The sequence below is a fragment of the Tachyglossus aculeatus genome, chromosome 2, assembly GCF_015852505.1.
Source record: "Tachyglossus aculeatus isolate mTacAcu1 chromosome 2, mTacAcu1.pri, whole genome shotgun sequence".
Lineage (NCBI taxonomy): Eukaryota > Metazoa > Chordata > Mammalia > Monotremata > Tachyglossidae > Tachyglossus > Tachyglossus aculeatus.
The window spans coordinates 3,220,184-3,233,914 of record NC_052067.1 but is presented as its reverse complement, the minus strand read 5'-3'; the positions used below and the strand labels follow the sequence as shown (position 1 = coordinate 3,233,914).

At 49.3% G+C, this 13,731-nt stretch overlaps 1 protein-coding gene across 3 annotated transcripts in view; it reads left to right on the top strand.

Annotated features, from left to right (window-relative positions):
* Nucleotides 1-13,731, top strand: part of ICA1 (islet cell autoantigen 1) — a 62,215-nt gene that overhangs the window by 42,221 nt on the left and 6,263 nt on the right. For all 3 annotated transcript variants that reach the window (XM_038769506.1, XM_038769499.1, XM_038769493.1), the window contains exons 7-11: nt 3,390-3,515; nt 4,787-4,885; nt 6,224-6,330; nt 9,953-10,002; nt 13,639-13,707. In XM_038769506.1, the coding sequence (XP_038625434.1) occupies nt 3,390-3,515; nt 4,787-4,885; nt 6,224-6,330; nt 9,953-10,002; nt 13,639-13,707 (451 nt within the window). The remainder of the gene's footprint in view (nt 1-3,389; nt 3,516-4,786; nt 4,886-6,223; nt 6,331-9,952; nt 10,003-13,638; nt 13,708-13,731) is intronic.

Sequence of the window (13,731 nt, the reverse complement as noted above, 5' to 3'; positions counted from 1 at the left end):
TCCGTCTCTGTTTCTCCGGTTTGATCTCCTCGCCTCTCTCTCTCTGCCTGCCCAAGCTGTGTTTTGTTTTGTTGTCTGTCTCCCCCTTCTAGACTGTGAGCCCGCTGTTGGGTAGGGACCGTCTCTAGATGTTGCCGACCTGGACTTCCCAAGCGCTTAGTCCAGTGCTCTGCACCCAGTAAGCGCTCAATGAATGATTGTATTTATTTATTTTATTATATTTTATTTTTTGTTGTTGTTAATATGTTTGGTTTTGTTCTCTGTCTCCCCCTTCTAGACTGTGAGCCCGCTGTTGGGTAGGGACCGTCTGTAGGTGTTGCCAACTTGTACTTCCCAAGCGCTTCGTATATCGATCAATCAATCAATCGTATTTATTGAGCGCTTACTGTGTGCAGAGCACTGTACTAAGCGCTTGGGAAGTACAAGTTGGCAACATAGAGAGACAGTCCCTACCCAACAATGGGCTCACAGTCTAAAAGTATAGAAGACAGTCTAAAAGTAGTACAGTGCTCTGCACACAGTAAGCGCTCAATACGATTGATTGATTGATTGATTGAATGAATGAATGAATCAATCAATCAATCAGTTGTATTTATTGAGCACTTACTGTGTGCAGAGCACTGTACTAAGTGCTTGGGAAGTCCAAGTTGGCAACATACAGAGACAGTCCCTACCCGAAAGTGGGCTCACAGTTTAAAAGTATAGACAGTCTAAAAGTAGTATAGTGCTCTGCACACAGTAAGCGTTCAATACGATTGATTGATTGATTGAATGAATGAATCAATCAATCAATCATATTTATTAAGCGCTTACTGTGTGCAGAGCACTGCACTAAGCACTTGGGAAGTCCAAGTTGGCAACATACAGAGACAGTCCCTACCCAACAGTGGGCTCACAGTCTAAAAGTATAGGCAGTCTAAAAGTAGTATAGTGCTCTGCACACAGTAAGCGCTCAATACGATTGATTGATTGATTGATTGAATGAATGAATCAATCAGTCCTATTTATTGAGCACTTACTGTGTGCAGAGCACTGTACTAAGCGCTTGGGAAATCCAAGTTGGCAACATACAGAGACAGTCCCTACCCAACAGTGGGCTCACAGTCTAAAAGTATTGGCAATCTGAAAGTAGTATAGTGCTCTGCACACAGTAAGCGCTCAATACGATTGATTGATTGATTGATTGATTGAATGAATGAATCAATCAATCGTACTTATTGAGCGCTTACTGTGTGCAGAGCACTGTACTAAGCGCTTGGGAAGTCCAAGTTGGCAACATACAGAGACAGTCCCTACCCAACAGTGGGCTTACAGTCTAAAAGTATAGACAGTCTAAAAGTAGTATAGTGCTCTGCACACAGTAAGCGCTCAAAACGATTGATTGATTGAATGAATCAATCAGTCGTATTTATTGAGCACTTTCTGTGTGCAGAGCACTGTCCTAAGCGCTTGGGAAGTCCAAGTTGGCAACATACAGAGACAGTCCCTACCCAACAGTGGGCTCACAGTCTAAAAGTATAGACAGTCTAAAAGTAGTACAGTGCTCTGCACACAGTAAGCGCTCAATACAATTGATTGATTGAATGAATGAATCAATCAATCAATCGTATTTATTGAGCGCTTACTGTGTGCAGAGCACTGTACTAAGCGCTTGGGAAGTCCAAGTTGGCAACATACAGAGACAGTCCCTACCCAACAGTGGGCTCACAATCTAAAAGTATAGACAGTCTAAAAGTAGTATAGTGCTCTGCACACAGTAAGCGCTCAATACAATTGATTGATTGAATGAATGAATCAGTCAATCAGTCGTATTCATTGAGCGCTTACTGTGTGCAGAGCACTGTACTAAGCGCTTGGGAAGTCCAAGTTGGCAACATACAGAGACAGTCCCTACCCAACAGTGGGCTCACAATCTAAAAGTATAGACAGTCTAAAAGTAGTATAGTGCTTTGCACACAGTAAGCGCTCAATACAATTGATTGATTGAATGAATGAATCAGTCAATCAATCATATTTATTGAGCGCTTACTGTGTGCAGAGCACTGTACTAAGCGCTTGGGAAGTCCAAGTTGGCAACATACAGAGACAGTCCCTACCCAACAGTGGGCTCACAGTCTAAAAGTATAGACAGTCTGAAAGTAGTATAGTGCTCTGCACAGAGTAAGCGCTCAATACGATTGATTGATTGATTGATTGATTGAATGAATCAATCAATCGTATTTATTGAGCGCTTACTGTGTGCAGAGCACTGTACTAAGCGCTTGGGAAGTCCAAGTTGGCAACATACAGAGACAGTCCCTACCCAACAGTGGGCTCACAGTCTAAAAGTATAGACAGTCTAAAAGTAGTATAGTGCTCTGCACACAGTAAGCGCTCAAAACGATTGATTGATTGATTGAATGAATCAATCAGTCGTATTTATTGAGCACTTTCTGTGTGCAGAGCACTGTACTAAGCGCTTGGGAAGTCCAAGTTGGCAACATACAGAGACAGTCCCTACCCAACAGTGGGCTTACAGTCTAAAAGTATAGACAGTCTAAAAGTAGTATAGTGCTCTGCACACAGTAAGCGCTCAAAACGATTGATTGATTGATTGAATGAATCAATCAGTCGTATTTATTGAGCACTTTCTGTGTGCAGAGCACTGTACTAAGCGCTTGGGAAGTCCAAGTTGGCAACATACAGAGACAGTCCCTACCCAACAGTGGGCTCACAGTCTAAAAGTATAGACAGTCTAAAAGTAGTATAGTGCTCTGCACACAGTAAGCGCTCAAAACAATTGATTGAATGAATCAATCGTATTTATTGAGCACTTACTGTGTGCAGAGCACTGTATGAAGCGCTTGGGAAGTCCAAGTTGGCAACATACAGAGACAGTCCCTACCCAACAGTGGGCTCACAGTCTAAAAGTATAGACAGTCTAAAAGTAGTATAGTGCTCTGCACACAGTAAGCGCTCAAAACAATTGATGGAATGAATCAATCAATCGTATTTATTGAGCACTTACTGTGTGCAGAGCACTGTACGAAGCGCTTGGGAAGTCCAAGTTGGCAACATACAGAGACAGTCCCTACCCAACAGTGGGCTCACAGTCTAAAAGTATAGACAGTCTAAAAGTAGTATAGTGCTCTGCACACAGTAAGCGCTTAATACGATTGATTGATTGATTGATTGAATGAATCAATCAATCAATCGTATTTATTAAGCACTTACTGTGTGCAGAGCACTGTACTAAGCGCTTGGGAAGTACAAGTTGGCAACATATGTGTTCCGTTGTCCTCTCCCGAGCGCTTAGTCCAGTGCCTCGTGCACAGTAAGGGGGGAGGGTGGGTAAGATCGTCGGCGGGGGCGGGGAGGGAGGGGGGTCAGCGGCGGCCTGGCCCTCGCAGGTGCAGTCCCAGGTCCGCCAGGCCAAAGTCAACTTCGACCGGCTGAAGACGGACGTGTGTCAGAAGGTGGACCTCCTGGGAGCCAGCCGCTGCAACCTCCTGTCCCACGTGCTCACCACCTATCAGGTACCACCGCCCGCCGGGGACCCCCGTCAACCCGGGGGGTCGGGGGGCGAACGGACGGACCGACGGACGGACGGACGTCAGGGCCCGGGCGGCTGAGACCCTGCGGGGGTCTCGTGGGGGCCTAGCAGTCGGGAAAGTGAAGCAGCGTGGCTCGGTGGAAAGAGCCCGGGCTTTGGAGTAGGCCACCACGGGTTCAATCAATCAATCAATCAAATTTATTGAGCACTTACCGTGTGCAGAGCACTGGACTAAGCGCTTGGGAAGTCCAAGTCGGCAACATATAGAGACGGTCCCTACCCAACAGCGGGCTCACAGTCTAGAAGGGGGAGACAGACAACAAGACCAAACATATTAACAAAATAAAATAAATAGAATAAATATGTACAAGTAAAATAAATAAATAGAGTAATAAATATGTACAAACATATATACGTATATACAGGTGCTGTGGGGATAAATAACTAAATAGAGTAATAAATCTGTACAAACATATATACAGGTGCTGTGGGGAAGGGAAGGAGGTAAGGTGAGGGGGATGGAGAGGGGGACGAGGGGGAGCTGGGGTTCAAATCCCAGCTCTGCCCATCGTCGGCTGTGTGACTTTGGGCAAGCCACTTCACTTCTCTGGGCCTCAGTTCCCTCGTCCGGAAAATGGGGGTGAAGACTGTGAGCCCCCCGTGGTGCAACCTGATCACCCTGTAACCTCCCCAGCGCTTAGAACAATGCTGTGCACAGAGTAAGCGCTTAATAAATGCCATCACTATCCCCTTCTAGACTGTGAGCCCGCTGTTGGGTAGGGACCGTCTCTAGCTGTTGCCAGCTTGGACTTCCCAAGCGCTCATCACAGTGCTGGGCACACAGTAAGCGCTCAGTAAATACGATTGAATGAATGAATGAATGAAGTGGAGGGACTGGGAGGGGGCTCTTGGGGGGGGGCCCGCGGGGCGACCATGCAGCGTGGAAGCAGTGGAAAGCAGGGAAGCAGCGTGGCTCGGTGGAAAGAGCCCGGGCTTTGGAGTCAGAGGTCATGGGTTCAAATCCCGGCTCCGCCGATTGTCAGCTGTGTGACTTTGGGCGAGTCACTTCACTTCTCTGGGCCTCAGTTCCCTCATCTGGAAAATGGGGATGAAGACTGTGAGCCCCCTGTGGGACAGCCTGATCACCTTGTAACCTCTCCGGCGCTTAGAACAGTGCTTTGCACATAGTAAGCGCTTAATAAATGCTATCATTATTATTATGATTATATGTGGGTTCCCCCCCACCACCCGCAGACGACGCTGCTGCACTTCTGGGAGAAGACCTCACGCACCATGGCCGCCGTCCACGAGAGCTTCAGCGGCTACCAGCCCTACCAGTTCACCACTCTCAAGGTCACCTGCCGACCCCGGGGGGCCCGGCGGGAGGGGTCCTGGGCTCTTGATCCCGGCCTCACTTTCCTCATCTGGAAAATGGGGATGAATAGCGGGAGCCCCATGGTGGTGGCAGGGGCTGGGTCCAACCTGACTGCCTTAGAGCGGTGCTCGGCACATAATAATAATGACGACGATGATGGTGTTTGGTTAAGCGCTTACTGTGTGCCCAGCATCCATTCATTCAGCCGTATTTATTGAGCGCTTACTGTGTGCAGAGCACTGTTCTAAGCGCTGGCAATCATCATCATCAATCGTATTTATTGAGCGCTTACTATGTGCAGAGCACTGTACTAAGCGCTTGGGAAGTACAAATTGGCAACATCTAGAGACAGTCCCTACCCACCAGTGGGCTCACAGTCTAAAAGGGGGAGACAGAGAACAAAACCAAACATACTAACAAAATAAAATAAATAGAGGGTACTAAGCGCTGTTCTAGTCGTTCATTCATTCAGTCATATTTATTGAGCACTTACTGTGTGCAGAGCACTGTACTAAGCGCTTGGGAAGTACAAGTTAAGTCCAGCGCTTAGAACGGTGCTTTGCACATAGTAAGCGCTTAATAAATGCCATCATTATTATTATTACAAGTTGGCAGCGCGCTTAGAACGGTGCTTCGCACGTAGTAAGCGCTTAATAAATGCCATCATTATTATTATTACAGGTTGGCCGGGGTAGATACAAGGTAATCAGGTGGACCCCCGCGGGGTTCACAGTCCTAATCCCCATTTTACAGATGAGGTCCCTGAGGCACAGAGGAGTTAAGTGGCTCGCTTAAGGTCCCACAGCAGGCAAGTGGCAGGGCCGGGATTAGAACCCGTGTCCTCTGACTCCCAAGCCCGGGCTCTTCCCACTGAGCCCCGCTGCTCCTCCTCCCTCCGACTCAGTCTGTGAGCCCCACGTGGGACGGGGACTGTATCCAACCCAGTTCACTTCTACCTACCCCAGCGCTCAGAACAGCGACTCACAGTACGCGCTTAACACCCTCAAAAATTGAAAAGGCAGCGCAGCCTATCAGAAAGAGCCGGGACCTGGGAATAAGAGGACCTGGGTTCGAATCCCAGACGCAGAGCCGGTCACTTCACCTCTCCGGGCCTCAGTTTCCTCATCTGTGAAAGGGGGGCTCGGTCCCTATCCTCCCGAGACCGTGACCCCCAACCGTCAAGGGGCAAGGACCGCGACCCCAGCGCTCGGCTCAGCGCCGAGTAAGCGCTCCGCGGATCCCCTCGGCGAGCCTGTGGGTTGACGGTCCGACTCCCGGCCCTCGTTTTCCCTCTGTCCGGACGCGGGGGCCCGCAGAGCTTACAAGAGCCGGTCAATAAGCTGACCAAGAAGGCCAAGAGGCCGGACAAGACGCCCCGAGGCCCGGCAGCCAACGATCCGGCGGCCACCGACCACGCCGGCCAGTGAGTCACGGGCGGGCGGTGCCCCTTGGGGGGACCGGGAGGGTCTGGGGAGGGTCGGGGGAGCGGGGGGCTCCCCCCAAAGCGGTCAGTCTCAACCTTGGGGGTACAAGATAACCGGGCCTCTAACAAGGATCCAGCCCCGTGTCCCCGAAACCCACCCCCCAATCGACCGGTTGGAAACCGGTGGGCGAACAACCCCCTTTCCAACCGAGCCGGCTCCTTGCCATCTGCCCATTAGGTTTCCTTCAAAATTTTAGGGTCTCCGAGTGTCGGCAGAGAACGTGTCTACCCACTCTCCCAAGCACTTAGTACAGTGCCCTGCACACAGTGAATAATAATAATAATAGTGATGATGGCATTTATTAAGCGCTTACTACGTGCATAGCACTGTTCTAAGCGCTGGGGAGATACAAGGTAATCGGGTTGTCCCACGTGGGGCTCGCGGTCTTCATCCACTTTACGGGTGAGGTCATTGAGGCCCAGAGGAGTGAAGTGACTCGCCCAAAGTCACCCAGCTGGCAAGTGGCGGAGCCGGGATTAGAACCCACGACCTCTGACTCCAAAGTCCGCGCTCTTTCCACTGAGCCACGCTGCTGCTCTTCGATACGATTGACCGACCGACGGACTGATTAGAGCCCGGGCTCGGGAGTCGGAAGGACCCGGGTTCTAATCCCGGCTCCGCCGCTTGTCAGCTGTGTGACTTTGGGCAAGTCACTTCACTTCTCTGGGCCTCAGTTGCCTCATCTGGAAAATGGGGATTAAGACTGTGAGCCCACGTGGGACAACCTGATCACCTGTGTCCCCCCCCAGCGCTTAGAACAGTGCTTCACATGTAGTAAGCGCTTAACAAATGCCATTATTATTATTATTATTATTATTGTCTGCTGTGGGACCTCGGCCGAGTCACTTCACTTCATCTGGGCCTCAGTTCCCTCATCTGTCAAATCATTCATACATTCAGTCGTATGTATTGAGTGCTTACTGTATGCCGAGCACTGTACTAAGCGCTTGGAAAGTACAATTCGGCAACAGGTAGAGACAATCCCTACCCAACTACAGGCTCACAGTATTATAATCAAATCATTATTACTATTTATTCAAGTGACTGGCAATAGCAGGCACTTAAAACCCATTATTATTATCATTATTATTATTATTATTATTATTATCATTACTATTTACTTAAGCGACGAGCACATAGCAGGCAAATGGGGATTAACACTGAGAGCCCCATGTGGGACAGGACCTGTGTCCTACCTGATTAGCTTATACCTACCCCAGCGTTTAGAACAGTGCCTGGCACGTAGTAAGTGCTTAACCAATACTACATGGGGAAAAAACAAGTTTCTTCCAGCCCATTTCTGGAAGGTATAAATTCATTCAACTGTATTTACTGAGCACCTACAGGGTGGGAAGCACTTTAGAGCAGCAGCGTGGCTCAGTGGAAAGAGCCCGGGCTTTGGAGTCAGAGGTCATGGGTTCAAATCCCGGCTCCGCCAGTTGTCAGCTGGGTGACTTTGGGCAAGTCACTTCACTTCTCTGGGCCTCAGTTCCCTCATCTGGAAAATGGGGGTGAAGACTGGGAGCCCCCCATGGGACAACCTGATCACCTTGTAACCTCTCCAGCGCTTAGAACAGTGCTTTGCACATAGTAAGCGCTTAACAAATACCATCATTATTATTATTATTATTGGGAGAGGACAATATAACAACAAACACACTCGCTACCCACACTGAGCTCACAGTCTAGAGGAACTAAATGAGAGTCCCCGCCCAACGTGACCCAAGGCTACAGAAGCGGCTTGGCCTACTGGCTAGAGCCCGCGCCTGGGAATCAAAAGGTCCTGGGTTCTAATCCCGGCTCTGCCACTTGTCTGCTAGGTGACCTTGGGCAAGTCACTTCACTTCTCTAGGCCTCAGTTCCCCCATCTGTAAAATGGGGGTGGGGGGTGGGGTGGGGGTGAAGACAGTGAGCCCCATATGGGACAGGAGCCGCGTCCAACCTGATCGACTTGTATCTACCACAAATACCATCATCATCATCATCATTATTATTACAAGCCGCCAACCGGGATTGGATGATGGAACTGAACTGAGCTCCCAACACCCCCCGTCCCGATTTAAGTGGGTCCAAAAGCCGGCACCTTGGGCCCACTGCCCTCATTTCCATCCCGTCGGGGTCTTTCCGCCTGAGTCCCATTTCTCCCCGTTGGCCGATCCGCTAAAGGTTTGAACTGGGCTGTGGTGTTTCCAGTGACAATGTGTGGATCTGAAAGCTGGGCAGTGAAAAAACAGGATAGAAAGAACATCGATTCCTTTGAGATGTGGTCCAATAAGGCTTTTGCGAATATAATAATAATAATTATGGTATTTGTTAAGCGCTCAACTATGTGCCGGGCACCGTACTAAGCGCTGGGATGTATATAAGCAAATCGGGTTGGACACAGTCCCTGTCCCATGTAGTCTTAATCCCCATTTTACAGTTGAGGTAACTGAGGCTTCTAGACTGTGAGCCCACTGTTGGGTAGGGACCGTCTCTATATTGTACTTCCCAAGCGCTTAGTACAGTGCTCTGCACACAGTAAGCGCTCAATAAATACGACTGAATGAATGAATGAGGCCCTGAGAAGTGAAGTGGCTTGCCCAAGGTCACACAGCAAACAAGTGGCGGAGCTGGGATTAGAACCCATGACCTTCCGAATCCCGGGCCCGGGCTCTAGCCACTACGCTATGCTGCTTCTCTATCCCTGAGAAGCAGCGTGGCTCAGTGGAAAGAGCCCGGGCTTTGGAGTCAGAGGTCGTGGGTTCAAATCCCGGCTCCGCCACTTGCCAGCTGGGTGACTTTGGACAAGTCACTTCACTGTGCCTCAGTTACCCCATCTGTGAAATGGGGATTAAAGACTGTGAGCCCCCTGTGGGACAACCTTGTAATCTCCCCAGTGCTTAGCAAAGTGCTTTGCACATAGTAAGCGCTTAATAAATGCCATCATTATTATGATCACACACTGCCCGAAAAACAAACAAATGGATTTTAGAGCAAATTAAACCAAAGTGGTCTTTGGAAGGCCAAATGACTCGACTTAGGTGAGCATAGTTTGGACACGTCATCAGGAGGACGGATTCTCTGGAGAAGACAATAATGGTAGGAAAAGTCCAGGGAAAACGTGGCAGAGGCAGACAGGCAGCTAGATGGACAGAGACCGTAACGACAATAACGGAGGAATCAATCAATCAATCAGTGGTATTTATTGAGCACTTACTGTGTGCAGAGCACTGTACTAAGCGCTTGGGAAGTACAAGTTGGCAACATATAGGGACAGTCCCTACCCAACAGTGGGCTCAAAGTCTAAAAGGGGAGACAGAGAACAAAACCAAACATACTAACAAAATTAAATAAATAGAATAGATGTGTACAAGTAAAATAGAGTAATATGTACAAACATATATACATATATATAGGTGCTGTGGGGAGGAACCGTTAGAAAGGTTGCGGATTACGTCAGAGGACGGGACGCTCTGAAGAAAGTACATCCGTGGAGTCGCTGTCAATCGGAAACGACTCGACGGCACTTAATAATAATAATAATAATAATAATTCCTTTCTCATTCTTTTCCTTTTTAGGTTGATTCTGTTAGATGAGGACACCCACAATAACAAATCCCCTTGTCTGAGTAAGTTTCGCATTTGTGGAGGAAAATCATGCTCTCCCGCTTTGGATGCTTTTCCGTCGTTGGCCCCGTGGTCCATTGGTCAATCAGAGCTTACTGGGGGCAGGGCACTGTACTAAGCGCTTGGGAGAGGGCACTATAATAATGTAACAGACGCATCCTCTGCCCACAACAAGCCTCCAGTCCAGAGGAGGAGAAAGACGTGAATAGAAATAAACAAATGGTGGATGTGGAAATAATAATAATGATGGCATTTGTTAAGCGCTTACTATGTGCAAAGCACTGTTCTAAGCGCTGGAAATAAGGGGTTGGGGGGTGAAAAAAGGGAGCAAATCTAAGCGCATGGTCCGTGGGGCTCCGTCACTCTCTTGGACAAAGGGTTCATTGGTCTGTTGATCTGCTGGTCCTTTGGGACCAGTGGTTTTTGAGCTCCGCCTGTAAGGTCTCAACTTGTTACTTCCAATATCGGGGAAGGCTTCCTGGAGGAGGTTGGGAATTTTTTTTTAGGAGGGCCGCGGTGATGACGATGGAGCGGGTGGCCCCGCGGATTTGGTCGGGCCGGAGGTCTGAGCCGGGGGGACGGAAAAGAGTGAGGGGTCAGAGGCAGGTGAGGAGAAAACGAGCTGAGGTGGGAGTTGGGGGGAGCCAGGCACTTAGTACAGGGCACTGTACGCATAGTACGCACTCTATATTCATCCAGTCATTCAATCACATTTATTATTATTATATAATAATATGTTAATATTAATTAATATTAATAATAATGGTATTTGTCAAGTGCTTACTGTGTGCCAAGCGCTGTTTTACGCATTGGGGTAGATACTGAGAGCTCACCTCCTCCAGGAGGCCTTCCCAGACTGAGCCCCCTCCTTCCTCTCCCCCCTCCTCCCCCTCTCCATCCCCCCGCCTTACCTCCTTCCCCTCGCCACAGCACCTGTATATATGTACATATGTTTGTATGTATTTATTACTCTATTTATTTATTTATTTTACTTGTACATATCTATTCTTTTTATTTTATTCTGTTAATATGTTTTATTCTCTGTCTCCCCCTTCTAGACTGTGAGCCCGCTGTTGGGTAGGGACCGTCTCTATATGTTGCCAACTTGGACTTCCCAAGCACTTAGTACAGTGCTCTGCACACAGTAAGCGCTCAATAAATACGATTGATTGATAACAAGGTAATCAGGTTGTCCCCCGTGGGGCTCACAGTCTTCAGCCCCATTTTACAGATGAGGTCACCGAGGCCCAGAGAAGTGAAGTGGCTTGCCCAAGGTTACGCAGCAGAGCAGTGGTGGACCTGGGATTAGAGCCCACATCCTCCGACCCCCAAGCCCATGGTCTTTCTTCTAAGCCACGCCGCAGCGCTGACTGTGTGCAAAGCACTGTGCTAAGTGCTTGGGCGAGGGCAACCTGGCAATAAATACCATCGGGGGATTGATAGCGGGTAGTTGATGGGGCGAGCCTGCGGGCCCCGGGCGACTTTCAGTTTGCTTTGCCCACACCACGGTGAGGGGAATCAAGTGCTGACTCTCTGTCATTCAATCATATTTATTAAGTGCTTACCGTGTGCCAAGCACTGTATTAAGCACCTGGGGAAAATACAATACAACAATAAAGAGTGACAATCCCTACCCACAATGAGCTTACAGTCTGGGGGCAGGGGGGGAGACAGACAGCATTACAAATAAAGAGACATCAGTATAAATAAATAAAATGACAGATCGATACCTAAGTGCTGTGGGGCGGGGGAGAGGGAATGGGAGATGAGGAAAAGTGGGGCTTAATCTGGGAAGGCCTCTTGGAGGAGATGGGCCTGCATTCATTCATTCACTCGTATTTATTGAGCGCTTACCGCGTGCAGAGCACTGTACTAAGCGCTTGGGAAGTACAGGTTGGACAGTAAGGCTTATGAAGGGGGGAGAGTCATCGTCTACGGGATTTGAGGAGGGAGACGGGACGGGGGCCAGGGATCGACGGTGGGATAGGCGAGCTGGAGGCCCAGGGAGAAAGTTAGCGGCACCAGAGGGGCGAAGGGGGAGAAGGAGAAAAGCGAGGCGAGGAAGGAGGGGGCAAAAGGATGGATGGACAACTTTAAAGCCAATGGCGAGGCGTTTTTGTTTGATATGAAGGTGGATGGGCAACCCCTGGAGATTATTTTTTTGGCGGCGACGTGTCCTGAACGTTTCTGTAGAAAGATGGTCACTGTGTCTCAGTTTCCCCTCCTCCCAGTGCCATGGTGAGGGAAGTGAAGTGCCGCCCCTCTGTCAGTCCATCTGTCCGTCTCTCAGTTTCCCCTCCTCCCAGCACCACGGTGAGGGAAGTGAAGTGCGGACCCTCTGTCAGTCCGTCAGTCCATCTCTCGGTTTCCCCTCCTCCCAGAGCAACGGTGAGGGAAGTGAGGCGCCGAATCTCCGCCAATCAGTCAGTCGGTCCGTGTCTCTTTGGGTTTCCCGCCTCCCAGTGCGATGGTGAGGGGAGCAAGGTGTCAACCGTTGATCAGTCATTCTCTCTCTCTCGCTCTCAGTTTCCCCACCTCCCAGCAGGATGGCGAGGGGAGGGAGGGGCTGACTCTCCGTCTGTCAGTCAGTCCGTCTCTCTCGGTTTCCCCTCCTCCCAGCGCGATGGTGATAGAGAAGCAGCGTGGCTCAGTGGAAAGACCACGGGCTTGGGAGTCAGAAGTCATGGGTTCAAATCCCCGCTCTGCCAACTGTGACTTTGGGCAAGTCGCTTCACTTCTCTGGGCCTCAGTGACCTCATCTGGAAAATGGGGATTAAGACTGTGAGCCCCCCCCCCGCCGTGGGACAACCTGATCACCTTGCATCCTCCCTAGTGCTTAGAACAGTGCTAGGCACATAGTAGCAGCGTGGCTTGGTGGAAAGAGCCCAGGCTCTGGAGTCAGAGGTCATGGGTTCGAATCCCGGCTCCGCCACGTGTCTGCTGTGTGACCTTGGGCAAGTCACTTCACTTCTCTGAGCCTCAGTTCCCTCATCTGTAAAAAGGGGGTGAAGACTGTGAGCATCACATGGGACAACCTGATCACCTTGGCAACATATAGAGACAGACCCTACCCACCAGTGGGCTCCCAGTCTAAAAGGGGGAGACAGAGAACAGAACCAAACATACTAACAAAGTGAAATAAATAGAATAGATATGCACAAGTAAATAGGTAAATAAATAGAGTAATGAATATGTACAAACATATATACATATATACAGGTGCTGTGGGGAAGGGAAGGAGGTAAGATAAGATAAAATAAATAGAATAGATATGTGCAAGTAAAATAAATAGACATTGATTGTTGTCTGTCTCCCCCTTCTAGACTGTGAGTCCACTGTTGGGTAGGGACTGTCTCTATATGTTGCCGACTTGTACTTCCCAAGCGCTTAGTACAGTGCCCTGCACACAGTAAGCGCTCAATAAATACGATTGATTGATTGATTGATTGATTGTATCCCCTCCCGGCGCTTAGAACAGCGCTTTGCACATAGTAAGCGCTTACCAAATGCCATCATCATCATCATCAAAAAGACCTCAATGGTATTTATTGAGCACTTACCGTGCGCACAGCACCGTGGTAGGTGTCCACCCCGTGGGCTTGCTAACCATCCTCCCGCTCGGTGTCTTCCGTGCACAGCGGAAGATGGCAGGCGGGACAACTTTCGGGCTGGAGAAGGGAGCCTCCCGTCTCAAGGGGAACCAAGAGGTAATTTCTCCTTTAAAACACTTC